The sequence below is a fragment of the Acanthochromis polyacanthus genome, chromosome 22 (genome assembly GCF_021347895.1).
Source record: "Acanthochromis polyacanthus isolate Apoly-LR-REF ecotype Palm Island chromosome 22, KAUST_Apoly_ChrSc, whole genome shotgun sequence".
Taxonomy (NCBI): domain Eukaryota; kingdom Metazoa; phylum Chordata; class Actinopteri; family Pomacentridae; genus Acanthochromis; species Acanthochromis polyacanthus.
This window is the reverse complement of record NC_067134.1, coordinates 9,609,824-9,631,334: the sequence shown is the minus strand read 5'-3', so window position 1 is coordinate 9,631,334 and position 21,511 is coordinate 9,609,824. Positions and strand designations below refer to the sequence as shown.

The following is a 21,511-nucleotide window of genomic DNA, read 5'->3' as shown; positions in this document are numbered from 1 at the left end:
ATCAAAAGCATCAAAACTTGTTCATACGCAGCACTTCCATCAGGTCATTCAAAATGCAATGGAAAAGATTGGAGGTGGAATCTTTCAGCATGAGATAAAACTGAACAAGTTGGTTGAAATGACTGAAAGAAAAGAATCAATGAATACACTGAATAAATTAAACAAAAACGATGCATGATGAAACACATGAAAACATAAGAAAAAAATACATGTAACAACAGTTTGTGGACGTTAAAGATTTGGTGTTTATCTCATCAATATTTTAGTGGAAAAACAAGTTAAAATAAAGTAATGACAAGAATCCACTTTGACAAGTTTACAGATAAACTTTATTTAAAAGCATAAAGGCCTTTATTTTTATTTACAAGATGACTCAGGATTATGTTTCATGATTACGATTGTAAAAATGTTAGATTGGATCATTACCAAAGATGAGGTCATGATAAACGAAAAGATAACGCTGGAACATCCCCAGAAACAGATGAAGGACTGAAAACCTGGAACTGAGGCTCCAAGTGGGCAGATATCAGTCAGAGGGTAAAAATGTGGATTTTCAGCTCAGAATCAGAGTCTGTGTTAGCGATCCTCAGGGCCAGTGACCCCCAAATTAACTTATTCAGCCGTCAAGGAATCACTGGACCAGCTCTCCATCACATTCATTAGCTTATAGCATATAGCATTATAAATCACAGGTTATAATATCATACAATGCTCCCTCATTTTGCTGCCGTTCCTTCATAACCCCATCCTTATTGCTGACTAGGGGATCCCATATCCATGACTATTGACAGTGTTCATGAACCAGCCTCTGTTTGCTGCATGGAGCTGAAATGACAGGAAATCTCAGACTTCATCTGACTCTGACTGACTTGGAGTCTGACTTTGGTGTTTTGTTCTTTATTAAGTCTGAGGATAGAAAATACTTGGAGTTCACCAGGAGACTGAGTGTTGATGAAGACTTGAAGATTTTCTGGCTCATTTGAAGAAAGGACCAGGAGAAATCTCATGTGGATGAACTGAGTCAATGAATCAAACTGGACAAAATCTGTCCAAGAGGAAGCAGATGTTTGACAGCAGCAGCTGGTAGAAAACCTGTTTTATTGGTGAAGAGCTGCAGGACCTGATGAAGGCAGAAACTAAAGTCTGACAACACTGAACAACAAGATCTTCATGTTGGAACAAAGCAGAGTTCTGGGAGTCTGATGGACTGATGAGACTAAAGTGGACTGTTTGGGCAGAACGTCTGGAGGCAGAAGGACCAGAAGAACAGCATCAACAGTCCTGTTGGTGGCTCTGAAGCTGCTAAACTGGAGCGTGTGAGCAGCAGCATGGATTCTCTCAAACACCAGGACAGTTACAAGAACAATGTGAGGAAACTGAAGCTCACTGGACTTTCAGCAGGACCAGCATCCAAAGCAAACGTCCACCAAAGCCTGCTTCAGGAATCCTTCCTGGAAAGTCCTGGAGGTTCGTCTCAGTCCTGGATTTAATCCCAGTTAAAATCTTTGGAGGGATTTAAAGAAAGCAGCAGCTCAGAAAACAAAGAATATCAGTGATCTGGAAGCTTCTGAACACGAGGAACCGAGTGAAGGTGAAGAAGAGAGAAACTAGAAGAAACATTTAGTGGAGCTCAGAAAGGTCAAAGGATGTTGACATTAAATATGAACTCTGAGCTCAACAAGCTGCTTCTGGACCTTTGAGGACTAAACTGGATTCATCTTCAGAGCTGTTTGTCTCCTCAACATGATGTGATCAAAACCCAGTAAAATGTGCTTCATTAAAGTCTCTCTGGGCTCCAAGGCTTCAGCTGACATGTTTCCAGGACACTTTGTTCTCATCAGCTCAATGTGTTGCAGGTAGAGAAGCTCAACAACTTTGACTGCAGCTGGAAATAGAAAGTCAACTGAAATATAATCCTGCACCGACACAAACATCCTGAAACTTACTGCACACTCTGCAACCTGACATCAACCTCCAACGTTTCATGTCAACATTAACTGCAGTTCTCCATCATTCACAGTGTGGAGCTGCAACACTAAACTACACAGTGATAACAACACACTTTACACTGGTTCCCAGTCCACCTCCCAGTAACATGGTCCAGTCAGAGTCTCTACACACCAGCTGCTGCTGCTTCAACCTCTGGATCATCAGGACACACTTCATCCTCTCACCACAAACACCGTCCTGATCAGAACAACCCCTTCCAGCTGCAGAGAGAAGAAGAAAGAAGAGAGGAGATCAATGAGTTTGATCAGCAGCTCATCAGGATAAAGAGATTGAAGGTGTGTCCTTGAGGAATCTGTAGGTGGAACCCAAGACCAGCTGTCACAACATCTGGATGAGGCTGAGGAAGGAAAAGGTTTTTTGACCGTGTGGCTGCAAGAAGGAACGAGGCCTTCTAAAAAGACTCTGAAGTTTAAAGCTTTGTTATTTTATTTTCATCTTATCTGTACATTCATTCAAGCAATAAATGGTCATTGGGATGAACTGGATCCATATGGAGGTATTTCAGGTGCAAAATGTTTGAGCACCTGTAACATTTAATTTGTAGTTGTGTACATTGAATTTGTATGTGTATCAGCAAATCTGAATTCCCACACTCTATGAGTTGTGTACTTGTAAAATAATTTCTTGTGTTTGTCGATTTTTTTCTTCCCACAAATACAGCACAAAAATACACATTCACAAAATCTTAATTACAGGTGCACAAATCATATTTACAGGTGCACAAATCCTTTTCTACAAGTCACATATTTCAACACTGACACGCTCACATTTTGCACCTATTGTTGCAGCACACTAAGTGCAAAACATACTTGTGCACCTGTATTGTACGAAGTGAAGTTGAAGTGAGAATTTGAATATGTGCAAATCTGAATGTGAACTTGTGCAATAAGTATGTGAAATAATTTACCATGAAAATAGCTGTGTCCTCTAACACACAAACACAAACTGCTACTTACAACCACTCGAATCCTCCCCACGAGTCACACATTCTCTGTTTTCTACAGGTGCAAATCAGAAATCTACAGGTGCAAATCAGAAATCATACTTCCGGTCCCGCTGAGATATTTGGTGCAAAACTACAAAACGATCCGATCTGTGTATAAATTCTACGCTCTGAGATTGACAGGCTTTTCAGCCAGTCGGGGAGACGCTTTGCCCGCCCAGCCAATCAGAGGTTTTTATTCCATCCGAGGTCGCTTTACCGACTTCCGGGTGTGGAATTTCACGATGGAGAGAGTGTAGGCAGTTCTCGTTTTGGACGGCTGGTCTGCAGCGGTACCTCACCCCATAGAGAGCCAGCGGAGCTTTTACAGCTGATCACCGCTGCTTGGGACATACGTCTCAATTCTGATCACAGATGTCTTAAAAATGACTCCCGAGACACACACGTTTTGCACACACTGTTGCTCAGTGAAATCTGGCTACAACCGTGTCCGACCAGGAGTGCAAACACGGAAATGCCCGGCAGCAGCCGTCCACGCGAGTTTCGTGTTGCGGTGACGGACTGGCTTGGCTCTGTGCCAAATCAAATTTTCAAAATCATCTGGCGGGCCAGATATTATTCCTGACGGGCAAGTTTTGTCCCGCGGGCCGCCAGTTGCCAACCACTGGCCTACACTCTCTCCATCGTGAAATTCCACACCCGGAAGTCGGTAAAGCGACCTCGGATGGAATAAAAACCTCTGATTGGCTGGGCGGGCAAAGCGTCTCCCTGACTGGCTGAAAAGTCTGTCAATCTCAGAGCGTAGAATTTATACACAGATCGGATCGTTTTGTAGTTTTGCACCAAATATCTCAGCGGGACCGGAAGTACGATTTCTGATTTGCACCTGTAGATTTCTGATTTGCACCTGTAGAAAACAGAGAATGTGTGACTCGTGGGGAGGATTCGAGTGGTTGTAAGTAGCAGTTTGTGTTTGTGTGTTAGAGGACACAGCTATTTTCGTGGTAAATTATTTCACATACTTATTGCACAAGTTCACATTCAGATTTGCACATATTCAAATTCTCACTTCAACTTCACTTCGTACAATACAGGTGCACAAGTATGTTTGCACTTAGTGTGCTGCAACAATAGGTGCAAAATGTGAGCGTGTCAGTGTTGAAATATGTGACTTGTAGAGAAGGATTTGTGCACCTGTAAATATGATTTGTGCACCTGTAATTAAGATTTTGTGAATGTGTATTTTTGTGTTGTATTTGTGGGAAGAAAAAAAATTGACACATACAAGAAATTATTTTACAAGTACACAACTCAGAGTGTGGGAATTCAGATTTGCTGATACACATACAAATTCAATGTACACAACTACAAATTCAATGTTCCAGGTGCTCAAACATTTTGCACCTGAAATACCTCCATAGATCCACTTCTACTCATCTTTATCTGCATGTGTCAAGACAAAAATCCAACTCAGCCATCAGTAGCAGTAAAGCAGCAAACTAAAGGTGTTGGCTTAAATTTCTATTCCAGTTGTAGCAAACCCACTTTGTTTTGTGCTTGCTGTGTCTCATTTTGTCCACCAGATGGCAGCTTGTTGTTTGTGAGTTATCTTTAGAAAATTAAAGTTTCATTTGAAAATGCATTTTTGTGACATAATCTTCTTCTATGCTGAGTTTTATTATATGGGTTTTGTTAACAAATGTAATTTTACCTGCTTTATGTGTACATTTCTAGTGGTTTTGGAGTTAATGGTTCAGTTTTATATTGCCATGATTTTATTTTGAAAACTACCATTTGCATCCTGTCTGTATTGTTTTGCCGGGAATGAGTCACTTCACTACGGATGAATGAGCTAACATAAAAACATAAAAGTTTAAGGTAAACTACGGTATAAGGCATCAGACATTGAGTGTATGTGTTTTGCAACCCCCCGAAGAGGCACAAGGTTAGTGTGTGTATGTGTTTATGATTGTAACGTTATAGATGATAAATATGTCGGAAAACTGTGCTAGCTGTTTGCTCACGTGTTAGCGAACTTATAGTGTTGCTAAGTTTGAGAGCGCACTGTGATTCATTACGCATGAGTTGTGAGACTGAAGTGTGATTGCTTTGTTTTTCTTTATTTTGTCAGTTCTCACGTTGGTTTTTGGAATTACTTGTGGAAAGGCAATAAACTTGAAACCATCAGTCGAGTCTCTTACCATCTTTTGGAGGGTATACTACAACAGTTCCTAATTCAAAGTACGCATTTGACCAAGAACAGATGAAATACCCGGATGTGTTCTGGCTCCGCCCACATTATGGAGGATCATCAGACCAGACTAGTGTAGACTTCAGCAGCCAAATAACCCATAATGCATTTAGACCAGCAACAAAGACCGAGGAGAAAACTTTCAGAGGAAACACAAGTATTGTTGGAAATACAAAAGTTATTGTGACACAAAATGTACCTTTAAGATTATTTCAGGTGAGAAAGTAGTTTTATAAACGTCAAATATGTGGTCATTTTATCAAAATTAAGCCTTGATTAAAAATTAGCTCCAATGATTTCAGAGATGTGAGCGTCCAGGTTAGAAAGCTGTGATGGACGGTCAGCCTCACTGTAGAGCTCCTTATCTGGACCAGACTTTACAATCTGCTGCTCTGATGCTTCTATAGCGGTTAAACAGGATATTAGTAGTTTTACGGGTCTCTAACAATCACATTTTGGTCTCAGTGTATTTTTTTATTGTTCACAGGAAAATTGGTTTGAATGAGGTCAAAGTTAAAGTTCATAACTTTCTATTGTTATTTAATGTTGGACACCATCACTGACTTTGTACTTTTGAATTATTGTCTGTCTTCATTACCTGTAGTACAACTTTGTTCTACTCTTATCACTGTTACTGTGCATTAAAATAATATTTCAGCTCTAGTTTATTGGAGGAACATGTGAATAAACCCAGATCCTCACTGACTGCTGGGAGACTCCACAGACAGAACATCAGCAGCTCCATCTTCAGCATCTGGACCAGCAGGATGCTGTTCATGGAACTGAAGGACAGAAAATGATTCAATGTATTTCAGCATTTTGCACTTAAATATTTTAACTGTGTTCAAAAAATGAACTGAATCATTAAAGCCAGAATTTAATCTTCCTTTAATCAGACCTGTTTGATCAGATGCTGCTGATGTTTGAAAATGTTTCTGTTTTATGACCTGACTGGCAGAAGAAGAGCTCACCTGTAGGAGCTCACCTGTAGGAGCTCACCTGTGTTCAGGTTCTGAATAAACAACACGGTCTCACGGGGATTCGTGAAACTGTTACGTAAATTTTTGTTTCTTTTTCGTGCGCACCAACACGATTTCGTCATGTTTTTCGTGCCGCTCACCACGAAATGTTTTTCGTGTTGCTCACAACGAAACCCGCTGTGGTAATCACAGCTGAAAGTGGTTTATACCAGCGGATTCATGACGATCTAAGCTGTCCATCGGCGTATACTGCTTGTGTGATCGCGTTTGCGGCCGCCGGCCGCCGGACATTCTTGAAATTCCTATGCAAATTGGTAAGTGTACCACCAGCTTATGGTTAGGTTATGGTTAGGTTATGGTTAGGATTATGGTTAGGGTTATGTTTAGGGACGATGTCATGCAAAATATAGCGTTGGATTCGCCATGGTTTTACATTAAAAATATAATACACACATTCGTTTGAAATACGTTCTGGGTGGCACGAAAAGTCCGCCGTTTAAAATACATTGGTGCGCATTTCGTGGTGAGCGGCACGAAAAACATGACGAAATCGTGTTGGTGCGCACGAAACCGAAACAAAAATTTACGTAACAGTTTCACGAATCCTCGTGAGATCGGGCTGGAATAAAGCAGCTGACATGAAATCTTCTCTCATTAATCAGTGATGATGTTCAGCATCCAGAAGTCCTGGTGATCACATTAAAGTGTAGTGATGTTTGTGTATCTGTCAGACTATAAACTTCTGGATGTTGGAGGACAAACATCAGCTCTGGATGTAGATTCATGTATTTTAGTGTTAATAATAAACTGTAAACCATCCATCCCTGTTCATGAGGTGTATTCAGATAAAACATGTGCTCCTAGAAAACAGTTCTACATCATGAGGAGTCCTGGTGAAGGTTTCATATTTTTCAGTGATCAGTTTCAGAAAAGTTTTTATGATCCATTGATAGAACTGAGCATAAGACGGTTCAGTTCAGTTGTCAATAAATCAACGCCTCTAAAGATGAATTGAAGATTTATAACAATCTGACAAACCTGAATGCATGCAGACATTAACTGTTGTATAAACTGTTGTATTAAAACATGAACATATAGGGCTGTGTTTTTATATCTGATTCCTTCTTCTTCTTCTTTTCCTTTCGGCTTTTCCCTTCAGGGGTCGCCATCTTAAGTTCTCATCAAGAACACACGAGTACAGACTTGCATACTTGGTATTAAGTAGTGTTGTTTTCGTTTACGATGACGATGACAAAATTATTTCGTTGACGCCCGTTTTTTTCATGATGAAAACGAAACGATGACGAAATAAACGCGGCTCTCTAATGACGAAAACATGACGAGATGTGTGCTAGTTTTCGTTCAAGAGACGAGACTGGACGAAAACGTTAATGGATGATCGCTAAGATGTACAAAAATGCATGATGTTTCTGCCTGTTGTGCTGTAATGTGTCTATCGCCTGCGTGCTGTACTTGTACAATGACTGGCCACGCACGCACAGTGCAGCTCACACACAGATTTTTGATGGACCATGGCAGCGTCAGGGGTCGGTGGGAGGAAAAAACGGGACGACCTGTGGAAATATTTTGAATACCATGCAGCAGAAAGAAAAACGGAATGTGTTGTTGGAGTTGAAGAAGCTGGTAAATGTGGCTACAAACTTGGTGGCAAGAATACGACGAATCTTAAGCGGCACCTGAAAGCACACCATGCTGACATTTTTTCGAAGGTAAGTTACAACAAGTCCTGTGAACATACGGTGTTAGTCGAGAGTTGGCTTGTGATAAATATCATAGTATGCTAAAAGTTTTGCACATAACTCCTGACGCTCATGGGCTGCTAACACGAGGCTAATGTTAGCTCTTTTTCGCTAACGTCAATTCATTATGACGTGTGTTACTGTTAGGTGTCGAATGTGCAGGGATTTTTGGCCGGGCAACAAATTTGATGCGTTGGCATTGTGGTGAGAGCAGGGAACAGGTGGAGGAGAAGCTAGAGGCATGGAGGTTTGCCCTGGAAAGGAGAGGAATGAAGGTTAGCCGCAGTAAGACGGAGTATCTGTGCTGTGTGTGAATGAGAGGGACCCAAGTGGAAGAGTGAGGTTACAGGGAGAAGAGATCAAGAAGGTGGAGGATTTTAAGTACTTAGGGTCAACAGTCCAGAGCAATGGAGAGTGTGGAAAAGAGGTGAAGAAGCGTGTACAGGCAGGCTGGAACGGCTGGAGAAAAGTGTCAGGTGTGATAGAAGAGTTTCAGCTAAAATGAAAGGAAAGGTTTACAAAACTGTGGTGAGACCAGCCATGTTGTTTGGTCTGGAGACAGTGTCCCTGAGGAAAAGACAAGAGGCAGAGCTGGAGGTAGCAGAACTGAAGATGCTGAGGTTCTCTTTGGGAGTGACCAGGATGGATAGGATCAGGAATGAGTCCATCAGAGGGACAGCACATGTTAGAGGCTTTGGAGATAAAGTCAGAGAGGCCAGACTGAGATGGTTCAGACATGTCCAGAGGAGAGAGAGTGAATATATTGGTAGAAGGATGCTGAGTTTCCCACTGCCAGGCAGGAGGCCTAGAGGAAGACCAAAGAGGAGGTTTATGGATGTGGTTAAAGAGGACATGAAGGTAGTTGGTGTGAGAGAAGAGGATGCAGCAGACAGGGTTAGATGGAGGCAATTGATTCGCTGTGGCGACCCCTGAAGGGAAAAGTCGAAAGGAAAAGAAGAAGAAGAGGCATTGTGACTCATGTTGGGGTGACTGTCTGAAACTTAAAATGTGATCTCTGTGTGTTTACTTTGTCTTTTTAACAGTTATTATCAGTTAGTTTTTTGATTGCTTAGGTTTTAAGCAATGAAATACTGACATATGATATCTTAGAAGGATACTCACACACATTATTATTGAGAACTGAGAGGTGGCAAGATATATATATATATGTATACATATATATATATATATATATATATATATATATATATATATATATATATATATATGTATATGTATACATATTTGTGTGTGTGTGTGTGTGCGCATGTATATATATACACATTTGCATGTGTGTGTATTTAAGATATTATACATTCACGTATGTGTGCTTGTTTTGTATTCACCTGCAGACCTTTACGGGACATGTACTTTCTATACAGAGATAGAGTAACAGTATCCCCCTTTGTTTTTCCTCATCCAGATCCCGGAGACCATAACCCCTAAAGAGAGACCTGGTTGTCCAAAGGACAAAAGGGCACAGTCATCTATCCAGGCAGCCTTTGCTGCAGGATCCAAATATAAGTCAGACTCACTGGCACAACGAGCCAAAGAACAGGCAATCGCTCTTTGGATTGGACGTACTGGTCTACCTGCTAGCACAGTTGAGGATGAAGATTTCATCCTCATGATGGAGACCTTTGATAAGAAGCTGACAATATCCAAAAGAACAAAAATAAACAACTTAGTTGACTAAATTTATGAGGATGAAAAACAAAAGTACAAAGACAGGCTTGCCACAGCATGCAAAGTAACAATTGGGCTGGACATATAGACCAAAAAAGGACTTACAGCATCATTTCTGGCAATTACTGCATGCTATTTTTGCACTGTGGAAAACAAAGCACAGCACATATTGCTGAGACTTGACCAGATCGCACACCCACACACTGCGGAGTGTATAAAAACCTGTGTTTACCAATGCGCAGAGGACTGGGGAATACCACAACACAAAATTCTAACAGTCATAACTGATAATGGAAGCAATATGGTTGCAGCATTCAAAAACTAATCAACAGGATGGTCCCACCAGCTCTGAAGATGAATCCATCGAGACAAGTGACATCGATGACTCTGATGTGGATGTAGCGGACCAAACGTAAATTGTTTGTTTGCTCTTAATTCACATTTTCAGTATGTCAGTTACATTGAGCTATACTAAATTATAGTCACTTTTGATAATTGTTGATTGTATTGCATAGTGTTTATAAAGTCTTTCTTTTTCTGTTTTTTCTGTCTTATCTACCTAGGTTTGGAGGCATAGATAGGACCTCCTGTGTTGTTCACACACTGCAACTTGTGGTGAACATTATCCAGAAAGATGCAAGTGTTAGCCGACTGCTGGGCAAAGTTAGAGGTCTCGTCAAGATGTTCCGCAAGTCATCGGTGGCCACTGAGCGACTGCTGCAGCTGTGTCAACTAACTCTGGTCAAAGATTGCCTTACTAGATGGTCCAGCACATATTTGATGATATCACGCCTTCTCCAGATCAAGGACTCAGTAGTTCAGGTCGCAGATGGGATGAGCTGGGACTATCTACTGCCAAGTGAGTTCCAGAGGCTGACTGCTCTAAGAGATTTACTCCTCCCCTTTGCTGAGCATACCCAGATGCTCCAGAGTGACACGCAGTCTTTATCGGTTGTGGTGCCTGCCCTTCTGGACCTGCAGGGTCACCTGTCTGAGTTCCCCCATGCCCAAGGTTCTAGCTTCAAGGACCTAGCTGCCTTGGCAAGGAAGATGAAGACAGACATGGACAAGCGGTTCAGCTGCTTTCTTGATCACACTGACTAACTTTTCACCACTCACTGCTGCTGCATGTTTTCTTGACCCGACAGTTGCACCTGAAGCACTCCTTGAAAATGATGATGCACAAATTGAGGTGCTTCTGGGAAAAGTAGAACATTACATTGCTCAATTGGTGCCACCAGTAATAGGGGAAGAGGAGGCTGAAGACGAGGAGCCAGTGGAGGGCGACCAAGAATTGAAAGAGGAACCACAGAGAAAGCGGTCCAGATTCAAATTCTTGTCAAAAGCAGGCTGGCCATCCTGGCCTAGCCTATCAAAGCCGTGTGTCAAGGAGGAAATTAAGAAATTCAAGGAACAGTTATCACAGCCTGTAAATGAAGAGACTGCTCTTGAATTTTGGGCTGCACAGGGAGATTCTGTTTATCCGAGCCTGAAACCTATCGCCTTAGATCTTCTTGCAATGCCAGCATCTCAGGCATTTGCTGAGAGGGTCTTTAGCGTTACAGGTGACCTCAGTCGTGGTCGTCGAAACAGAGCAAAGGCCATTTTAGAGCGAAGCACCTTCCTCAAACTGAATCGAGGTCGATAGGCTAGATTTGTTAACAGCGAGCTGCTACTACTATTAGCACAGATGCAGATATGCCACTGTGATTGTGATCACACCTCCTGTGAGACTGCACTAGGGGTAGAGGCCCCCCTCCATAGGCGTTTCTAGCCCATTTTTGGGGGTGCTTCAGCACCCCCAAATTGAATCCCAGCACCCCTAAAATTTAAAAGATTTTTATTTTTTGTATCGCCTGTCCTTTTTTTTTTTTAACAAACCAGAAAAGTGTAAAAAACCGTACAGTACTTGGTTGATAAGTAATGTTTTAACAACAAAAATACAGCGCCCCCTCCCTCCATCTTGCCTCAAAATGGTTTGATCCTGCTCAACTTTCCCAACTCGGGCTCTGAGCCGCTACTTGCAGAGCTAAGCGCTGCCCCACAGAAGGTAATGTGCCGTAGTGGTGTGAGTACCTGGTTTGAACTTCTACCACTCAGTACCAACACATTATCATTACCAGTCCTCATTTTTGCTGCATTTGATCAAAGGTTACTGTTTATGTTGTTAGGTAGGAGTTAGCTTACGTTTTTTCTAGCTAGCAACGTTACAGGTGGTCAGTGTCTGTTTGAATTGGACTGAGAGAAGCTAGCTGTTGTGTCAGTGCATGAATTAATATTAAAGCCAAGGTGCCACTGACTAGCTAACTGACCGGATGCCCATTAACATTATAACTCCTATTGTGTGAGTGTGAGTGTGTGTGTGTACAGACAGACAGCCTCATCATGGACATAAGATTGTTTTTTCGAAGAAAAGAGCCAGGTTCAGGTAAGAGTGTAAGATCAAATGGTTTATATATCATGAGTAATGTTGTAAGTTGGATCAATGTATCAGTGTTTATATCTGTTATCAGATATAAAACACATTGTTTGGTTATTTGCCTTTAGATTGACATTACAAAGAGAGAGAGGACGTTATTTATTTGTATTCTTATTGGTATTTTTTCATATTTATATAATTTTTCCTCTAGCTGAATACAATCTATTTGTGTATGATTGTAAGTCCAAAGAGGGAGAGATGAAAGGGGAAGGAGAGGAGAGAGTGCAAAGTCAGGAAGAACCAGGTAAGAACACAAACATAGAATAGTGGCAAGCAAAACAGTAACTGTTAAGATGACAAAGAAAAACTTTCACAATATAATTTTTCATATATGTCATGGAGGTTATGTGTTCTCCCCACAGTAAATGCTTTCCAGAAACACACTTAACAGATATCAGTGGACTTCATTCTAAACAGAACTTCTTCATTACATTTTCCTAATTATCCATTTGTTTAATTTCACTATAAAAGGAAGAGAACAAGGAGAGACTCTGGGAGATGAGAGCGTGCAGACCAGGGAAAGAGATGCTGTGCATCACATTTCAAATAAAAGTCAAAAAATAAGTCCTAGGTCCATTTTTGTTTTGTTTTTTGTTTTTTCGGTGCTTGGTATAGGGGGCTGGTTTACTCCAGAAACATACATGCTGTTTATGTTGAGGAGCTGCTGTATCTAAATGAGTCGTCTTTTTCCAGAAATTAGGACTACGATATGTTTCTTTTAAGATTCCAGTGCATTCCTCCTTTGCGGTGATTCAGCATTTAAATAAACTTTATCAGATTGGATGGTTTAGTCACAGACCTTTTCAAAAAGTGTTATACTTTTCTTTCACAAATGTGGGAGTGAAACTGCATTAAAATGTACAAAACAATGAAGAAATGTATCTTGCCTGGCTGGGCACCTCTGGGTGCTCAGCACCCCTAAACCTCTGATCCTAGAATCGCCCCTGGCCCCCTCTATTGATGTTGCTAAATGTTGTTGTTTCTATTTGTTCCTGCTTTAAAGACCCAAAACAGTGTTTACAGTTTTTTTTTTAGCATTCAGGGGTTAACCATTTTACTTTACGTTCCAAAATTTCAAGTGGCAGGTTTGTTTCATATTTGATGGTATAACTTAAAGCCTACCTCACTGTGCCTAATTTATTACTTTTTTCAGACTGTCATGTGTGTTACTGTTATACATACTGTAGAGTGTGCAGGGATTTTTGTCCGTTGCTGTACGGTATAAATGAGTTTGTTCTGTCTCATTTTTGCACAGAAATTCTAAAAAATAAACCCGCACGTCCTGAAGAAGGAATATCTTTGTTGGCTTTTTTGTCGTAATTAACATTGATTCCACTGTCATTTTGTCAGTGAGGTTAAAAATACGTAATTTGTTAAAAGGCTAATACGTCTAGACCAGGGGTCGGCAACCCGCGGCTCCGGAGCCGCCTGCGGCTCTTTCAGCCCTCTGTTGTGGCTCCCTGTAACTTTGGAAAATAAAGTGTTCTGCCTTTCAGGCGCGTTTCAATGCATTTTAATATAGAGAGTTTTATTGTGAAATTACCGCTCTTATTTTGACGTGTCACTCCACCGGATGTGCTGCTGGGGTTTTCCCCTGGCTGGGACATGAGAGCGCAAAGTTTATGCAGAGAAGATGGAGAAGCAACGCTGGTAGTTTCACATCGTTTTGTACTTAAGAATGGCAAGCCTGTATATTAGAGCTCCACTCCAAGAAAGACACGTCTGGTCTTTGAGTCAAAAGTACTCGTGATAGGGTAATACACGTTACTCGCAAGAACACCGCTGGATGTCCAGGCAGCAGGTCAGAGAGTCAGAGGAGTGTCGTCTTGGAAAATAGGGCAGCGACTTGCCGGAGAAAAGTTATTAGCTTAAGATAAATAGATTTTACAAGTTAAATAGACATTCTCAAAATATTGATTTCCCGCTAACATTATGTAACATATGAGGTCCAGGAGCAAAAATGACATTAACCAGGTAAGATAAATATTAGTGGAAGGACACAATTAAAAAATGAATCTATCTAATTAGAGGCTTTGTAATTAATTAATCATGACTGATTAACAAAGGTATAGAGGTAAAATAGCGATATATGCAGCGTTGTCTTCATTTTAAATGCCAAAATGATTTTGCGGCTCCCGGTGTTTTCTTTTCTGTGGGAAACTGGTCGAAATGGCTCTTTAAGTGTTAAAGGTTGCCGACCCCTGGTCTAGACTATAAAACTAGACTAATACCTTTTGAGTTTTCGTCGACTAAAACTGGACAAACTATCACTTATAGAAATGACTAAATTGTGACTAAATAGAATAAGGATTTTGTCGAAAAGACTAAGACTAAGAATAAATCTAAATTGGCTGCCAAAAACAACACTGGTATTAAGGAACTAGAAAGGACACAGATCTAGATGTGAGTGCTGGACCTGAGCAGAGCTTCTGCTCTGTAGAAACACCTCATGGTTCCTACATGTGATGATGCTGCTGTGAAATAAGAGCTGCTGGTTTGCAGGCTTCAGTCTCACTGATCAGCTGGAATCAGTTTTATTTCCTCAACACATCAACACAACAACAGTCGGCTTCACATCCACTCAAACACACCATGACAACAAGCTTGTGGCTCCTCTGATTGGCTGACTGCTGTCTCTGTGTTTCTGTCTCCATTCTGCTCTCACAGCTTCACTGAGAAGCTGCAGGTTTACAGGAGACACTGGATCTTTGCTTTGATACTGACTGTGTTTAGTAGAAAACTGCTGGAAGCAGCAGAGACTGATGGAACCTTCTACTGACCTCAGAGTCTTCAGGATGCAGTCTGGACTCTCCACAAGATCTAACAGATGTTTCACTGATGAATCCTGCAGGTTGTTTCCTCTCAGGTCCAGATGTTCCAGATGGGAGGGGTTGGACTTCAGAGCTGAGACCAGAGAATCACAGCTGATCTCTGACAACCTGCAGTCCTCCAAGCTGAATAAAGAATGAAAGATGTAGATAAAATCATTGATGATCCATCAGATGTGTTCAGGTTCTGAATGTGCAGATCAACATGACTTTGTCCTCATCAATCAGCTTTTCTCTAAAACCAGCAGAGTGACTTTGTCCTTCTCTTATTGTGGATCATCATCATGTCAGCCTTCTACACACATCATCCACATGTCAGCACAACATTCATCCACCTATTCATGTCCACACATCAGTAACATGCTGCATCATCAACAGGATCAGGATCAGTCAAATAAAACTCAACACAAACCAAAGAAATATTTCTACTTCACTCACTAAACTTTGTCACTTCAAACTGATCTGAGTTCAGAAGATCTTCTGGATCCAGATGTGACTCTTCAGCAGGGCCGGACTGGGAAAGAAATTCAGGCCGGGAGATTTCCAATCAGTCAGGCCACTTCCGCCACTGCAAGGGTTGTCACGTGGGATAATGCACCAAAATTTTGTTTTTTTTTCCTTCCAAAAATATGCCTTTTACAGTTATGTTATAGCAATTACAACACTACTAAACAGACAGTAAGTCTATTAAACACAACCATAATGACAGCTCCATACAGTCCAGAACTTTTCTCTTCTGTAATCTCTTCACTACCCTCACCAATTTTTCCAATGTTTTCCTTTTCCTATTATTTATATAACATGTGGAATTAAAAAAAATATATATTATTTTGTCAGCAAATCATTTAGATGTCAGCTGGTCATAGCTAATAGTATATGCAAACACCAATGTTCATTTTATAACTGAAAATTGTAAGTCACTGACTATCCTACCTGAAGAGGGGGTCTCAAACGTTTTCAGGCTTCCTGCAACCCACCTGACACCTGTGGAGCTTATTTGGGCCAGACATTTTTTATTATATTTTGGCCTTTGAAGTCTGATGACGCATTTGTGAGAAGATCCGACCGTTTGTAAACTTACTTGAAGAGGGTGCTCCATAACCTTCGCTCCTTCCACTCTCTGGCCTCACTCTCATATCACCGCTCTGCAGTGCATGCTTCCCCGTTCTCGCTATGAAGGGGCGGGCGATAAAGCAACTAACCAATCATGGCACGGTTCTTCTAAAAAAATGTCACTTTGACCAATCCCTATCCTTCTGATTTAGCGCTCAGAGCACATGCTTTGTGTGAGTGACAGGAGGGTGGGCATGTACTCTGTAAGGCTTCTGGTTGCTGTCTCTGGCCTGTCTGCCAAAAAGCCGATCAACTTTTTTCATTGGCCTGCCAGTCTGTGGCTGGCCTGTCCAGGCAGGCCAATAAGGAGGCAGGCCACCGGGAAAAGTCCCGCCTCTCCCGATTGCCAGTCCGGGCCTGCTCTTCAGCACAAATTACAAACATTCATTTACTTTAACAACTAACACTGAACATTTTCTACACTTTCTGCTACAAACACTCGTCTCTTGTGCCAACACACTAAAGAAAACAGAAAATATGAACCACAGCAGATTTACAGCTTCATGGATGGAAGTTAACATAAATGAGCTTCAGTTGTCATTAAACACATCAGATCTACAACAGGAACAGACAGACAGTGAACTGACCTCAGATCCTTCAGGATGCAGTCTGGACTCTCCAGAAAACCACACAGATGTTTCACTCCTGAATCCTGCAGCTTGTTCCTGCTCAGGTCCAGATGTTCCAGATGGGAGGGGTTGGACTTCAGAGCTGAGACCAGAGAGTCACAGCTGATCTCTGACAAACTGCAGTTCATCAATCTGAATAAAGAATAAAAGATGTGAGTTGAGGAGACAAAGTTCCTGCTTGAAATCATTCAGAGTTTCATCATGAGTTCAGAGATGAAGAAGCTTCAGAATGTCCAAGTTCAGAAAATGGAAACTCCAAACAGCTGAAGCCAACAGGATGCAGCTTCAAACAGTCCAACAGAAGCAGTGAAGAAGAGCTCTCATTAATATTAATGACAACATGCTGCTGCTTCAATAAAGACGGAGTGACTTCAGCTCTGAAACTCTGCAGCTCCACCAGTGGCTCCATCCACACAAACTCATGCTGAGCAACAAACACAAGGAAAAACACTCGCACATTTATTTCACTTTCTGCTCAGAGTCACACAAACACACAAGAAGGAAACGTGGACAAAATGAGGCTCCAGACTCTAAAATATCTTCATGTTCTGGAACCATGGAGACGTTTCCATCAGGACTCTACATTCACATGATTTCATTATTGATCCATCTGTCATTGATGGTGGAAAGTGTCCATCACAGTTTTCAGAGGACCAGGTGACGTCTTCAAACTGTTTTCTCAAACACAAACATCTTCACTTTCAAATGACTCAAACCAGAGAAAAGAAGAAAATCAGCAGAAAATGTTCCCATTGTTCCTGATAAATGACTTCAACTGTTCATCAACTGTCACAACTTTTGCTGTCAATTGAGGTAACTTGGATTTGAACTAGAGATGTCCGATATTGACTTTGTTGCTGAAAACTGATATGCCAATATTGTCCAACTCTCAATTTCCAATTCTGATATCAAGCGATACCGATATATGTGGACTTGGAAATACTTCCAAACCACAGACATGTTGTTAGTCAGGCACAGCAAGCTTGTTACTGCAGACACACTTGCAGAGCTTCAAGTGAAAAATAGTCCAAAATCTGAACTTTGTTGCTTTTGGGTGGGGGTCGGGGTACAATCTATCTAATTAATAAGAAATGGAAATATCTGCATTCAGAACCTCAGAATGCAGATTATAGCAACACTACAAAGATCAGTAGGTGGTGGTAGGTACTCCATCTGACTACAACATGGTGTGAATATATTATTTAGCAACTAATCAGTAAAAGACATGGAAAAAGGACAATGATTCACCTTTTAACAATATGTGCACTATTTATTCTGAAATATGTAAACAGCTACAGTACAAAAAATAAAAATCAATGAAAATATAGTTTGTAAGAGCAAACTATATTTCAGTTCAAAAAATAACAACAAAAACATTCAAATACTCTAAGAATTGGTAACTGAAATAATCAGACACAAATAAGAAACTAGAAAATAAACAAATACACTTTACTACAGACAACTACAGTTCAATTCAAAAAACATTTACTGTGCTACAAGAACTGGTAAGCTATCTATTTTTATCTATTTCTTCTTTCTTTCTGACATCTTTCACTTCTTCCGTCAGCATTGAGGCAGTGTTCACTTTTCTGGTTGCTAGATGTTGAGTTCCTCTGGTTCATCATCATCAAATAAACAAACAAGCACATGAAGAATTGTGTCCATGTTCTGTCTAGTGGCTTCATCAATATTCAATGAAAACACACATTTTTTCAGCTTTTCAGAAATACTTTTCTTAAATGTTGCTGCTATGCCATGTGTATTTATGGAACCAACATGCTGATTTGACACGGACAGTTTAGACAAAGCATTTTTATCTTCAGACAACTTTTTACACAGATTAACAAGTGGCTGAGATCTGGTGAAGGACAAGTCGTGTTCTGCAATCAACGAGCACACGCGTGTTTTTAAATGTCAAACCCGGTCAGTCTGATGCCGATACCTCAGTGGTGACTGTTGCTCCCGGTAAACCAGTTGTCAGTATCAGAGCAGACAGCAGCTCTGTGGGTCAGACTCGTGGCGTGGCAGCACTTTTTGCCACTAGTTGCAGCATGAGGTTTTTGTTAACACACGGTACAGAAGCAAGCACCAGACTCCTTCAGTTTTTCACAAAAGCAACCAAAGGGCTTTCTGTCTCTGTTTAACTCTTCCAAACACACAAAGCGCCATTTATTTTTACTCCACCAAGGAATGCAGCAGAGTTATGTGACGATCAGCGTACGTTTGTCCTTCCATCTATTTGTCTGTGAGCAACATTACTCATAAAAATGGAAGAACAGATTTGTATGAAATTTTCAGGGAAGGTTATAAATGACACAAGGACCAAGTGATTAGATTTTAGCAGTGATGCGGCTTATAGCCTGAATCCACGGATTTGTTAAAGATTTCTGTATCACTGCGCCACTGTAACCATGACAACCACAGACATAATAAAGAGTACATCACATTCATCTCAGCAAATCAAATAAATAAAACATGATGTCTGACCTCAGAGTCTTCAGGATGCAGTCTGGACTCTCCAGAAAACCACACAGATGTTTCACTCCTGAATCCTGCAGGTTGTTCTGACTCAGGTCCAGATGTTCCAGATGGGAGGGGTTGGACTTCAGAGCTGAGACCAGAGAATCACAGCTGATCTCTGACAACCTGCAGTACACCAATCTGAATAAAGAATAAAAGATGTGAGTTGAGGAGACAAAGGTCCTGCTTGAAATCATTCAGAGTTTCATCATGAGTTCAGAGATGAAGAAGCTTCAGAATGTCCAAGTTTAGAAAATGGAAACTCCAAACAGCTGAAGCCAACAGGATGCAGCTTCAAACAGTCCAACAGAAGCAGTGAAGAAGAGCTCTCATTAATATTAATGACAACATGCTGCTGCTTCAATAAAGACGGAGTGACTTCAGCTCTGAAACTCTGCAGCTCCACCAGTGGCTCCATCCACACAAACTCATGCTGAGCAACAAACACAAGGAAACACACTCTGACATTTATTTCACTTTCTGCTCAGAGTCACACAAACACACAAGAAGGAAACGTGGACAAAATGAGGCTCCAGACTCTAAAATATCTTCATGTTCTGGAACCATGGAGACGTTTCCATCAGGACTCTACATTCACATGATTTCATTATTGATCCATCTGTCATTGATAGTGGAAAGTGTCCATCACAGTTTTCAGAGGACCAGGTGACGTCTTCAAACTGTTTTCTCAAACACAAACATCTTCACTTTCAAATGACTCAAACCAGAGAAAAGAAGAAAATCAGCAGAAACTGAAGCAGAAAATGTTCCCATTGTTCCTGATAAATGACTTCAACTGTTCATCAACTGTATCAACTTTTGCTGTCAATTGAGGTAACTTGGATTTGAACATTTCACTTTCTGAAACATCACATGACTTCATCCAAGAGTTCAACCAGCAGGTGTTGAATATTAGTTTCTGTCTCTCAGGATGAAAAACAGCTTCAATTACAGCTGAAACTATCAGTCCACTGTTGGATGAGTCCATGAACAAAACATCAGAAACATTTCCTTCATGATTTCAGTCATTTATCCAGTAAAACATCAAACTGGTTCTACTTTCTTCACTGTCAACACTTTATGTTTTCTACCACATTAAACTGAATATTTGTGGTTTCAAAATGTTGCTGGAACAAAACCAGACATTTGAAGACGTCACCTTCAACTCTGACAAACTGGGATCAACATTTTTCAGTTTTCAACATTTGATTAACTAAACTACTGAAATAACTGACAGCTCCATCAATAATAAAAACAACTGTTAGTTGCTGCTGTCAGTTTGAATGAAGAGTAGAAGATAGAGAATATCAGCCTGATGGCTGCAGTTTAGAGTCACCACGACTTTACATCACATTCATCTCAGCAAATAAATAAAACATGATGTCTGACCCCAGAGTCTCAGGATGCAGTCTGGACTCTCCAGAAAACCACACAGATGTTTCACTCCTGAATCCTGCAGGTTGTTGTAGCTCAGGATCAGATGTTCCAGATGGGAGGGGTTGGACTTCAGAGCTGAGACCAGAGAATCACAGCTGATCTTGACAAACTGCAGTCAAACAATCTGAATAAGACCAAAGATGTAGATAAATCACTGATGATCCATCAGATGTGTTCAGGTTCTGAATGTGCAGATCAACATTACTTTGTCCTCATTAATCAGATTTTCTCTAAAAGCAGCAGAGTGACTTTGTCCTTCTCTTATTGTGGATCATCATCATGTCAGCCTTCTACACACATCATCCACATGTCAGCACAACATTCATCCCACCTTATTCATGTCCACACATCAGTAACATCTGCTGACCTCAGTCCACTCTCTCATTACAGGATTAACATCAAATCTCTTCATTCTTTCATTTTTCCATCACCTTCTTTCTTCTGTGGGAAAATCAGCTTCATAGATTGTCTCATTCAAATCTTCCACTGAAAATTTATGAACCACAAACCAGGATTTGAACTGAATATATTGAAAACAGTGAACTGACCTGAGAGCTTCCAGTTTACAGTTGGACTCTGCAGTCCAGCAGAAAGATGCTTCACTCCTGAATCCTGGATTTCGTTTTCACTCAGGTCCAGTTCTATCAGATGGGAGGGGTTGGACTTCAGAGCTGAGGCCACGATTTTACAGTGACTCTCTGAGAGATCACAGTAAGAAAGTCTGTAAAGACACATAAATGACAAAACATATTAACATGAAAGCAAACATTTGATATTTCCTTCATGCATTTGACAGCAGAACATTGGACACATCAGTGGTTCAGCTGATCTTCTCTGTATTTGACATAAACTGAATTCTGAATTCCTCCTCCCTT

General features: G+C 40.9%; 1 protein-coding gene across 1 annotated transcript; it reads right to left on the bottom strand.

Moving 5' to 3' along the window:
* Positions 1-304: 304 nt before the first annotated feature.
* Positions 305-19,908, bottom strand: LOC127531857 (NACHT, LRR and PYD domains-containing protein 14-like). The gene is made up of 4 exons (XM_051942071.1): positions 19,167-19,908; positions 16,638-16,811; positions 14,890-15,063; positions 305-2,210 (listed from the first exon to the last, which is right to left on the bottom strand). Exons 1-4 carry the CDS (start codon positions 19,394-19,396, stop codon positions 2,192-2,194), a joined length of 597 nt encoding a protein of 198 aa, XP_051798031.1. The 5' UTR covers positions 19,397-19,908; the 3' UTR covers positions 305-2,191.
* Between the last annotated feature and the right edge of the window lie 1,603 nt (positions 19,909-21,511).

Coding starts and splice junctions, on each gene's coding strand:
- LOC127531857 (XM_051942071.1), bottom strand. CDS start 19,396: ATGATTTCAAGCAGGACCTTTGTCTCCTCAACTCACATCTTTTATTCT. Junction 16,812..19,166: donor TGCATCCTGAAGACTCTGAG/GTCAGACATCAT, acceptor TTCTTTATTCAG/ATTGATGAACTGCAGTTTGT. Junction 15,064..16,637: donor TGCATCCTGAAGGATCTGAG/GTCAGTTCACTG, acceptor TTCTTTATTCAG/CTTGGAGGACTGCAGGTTGT.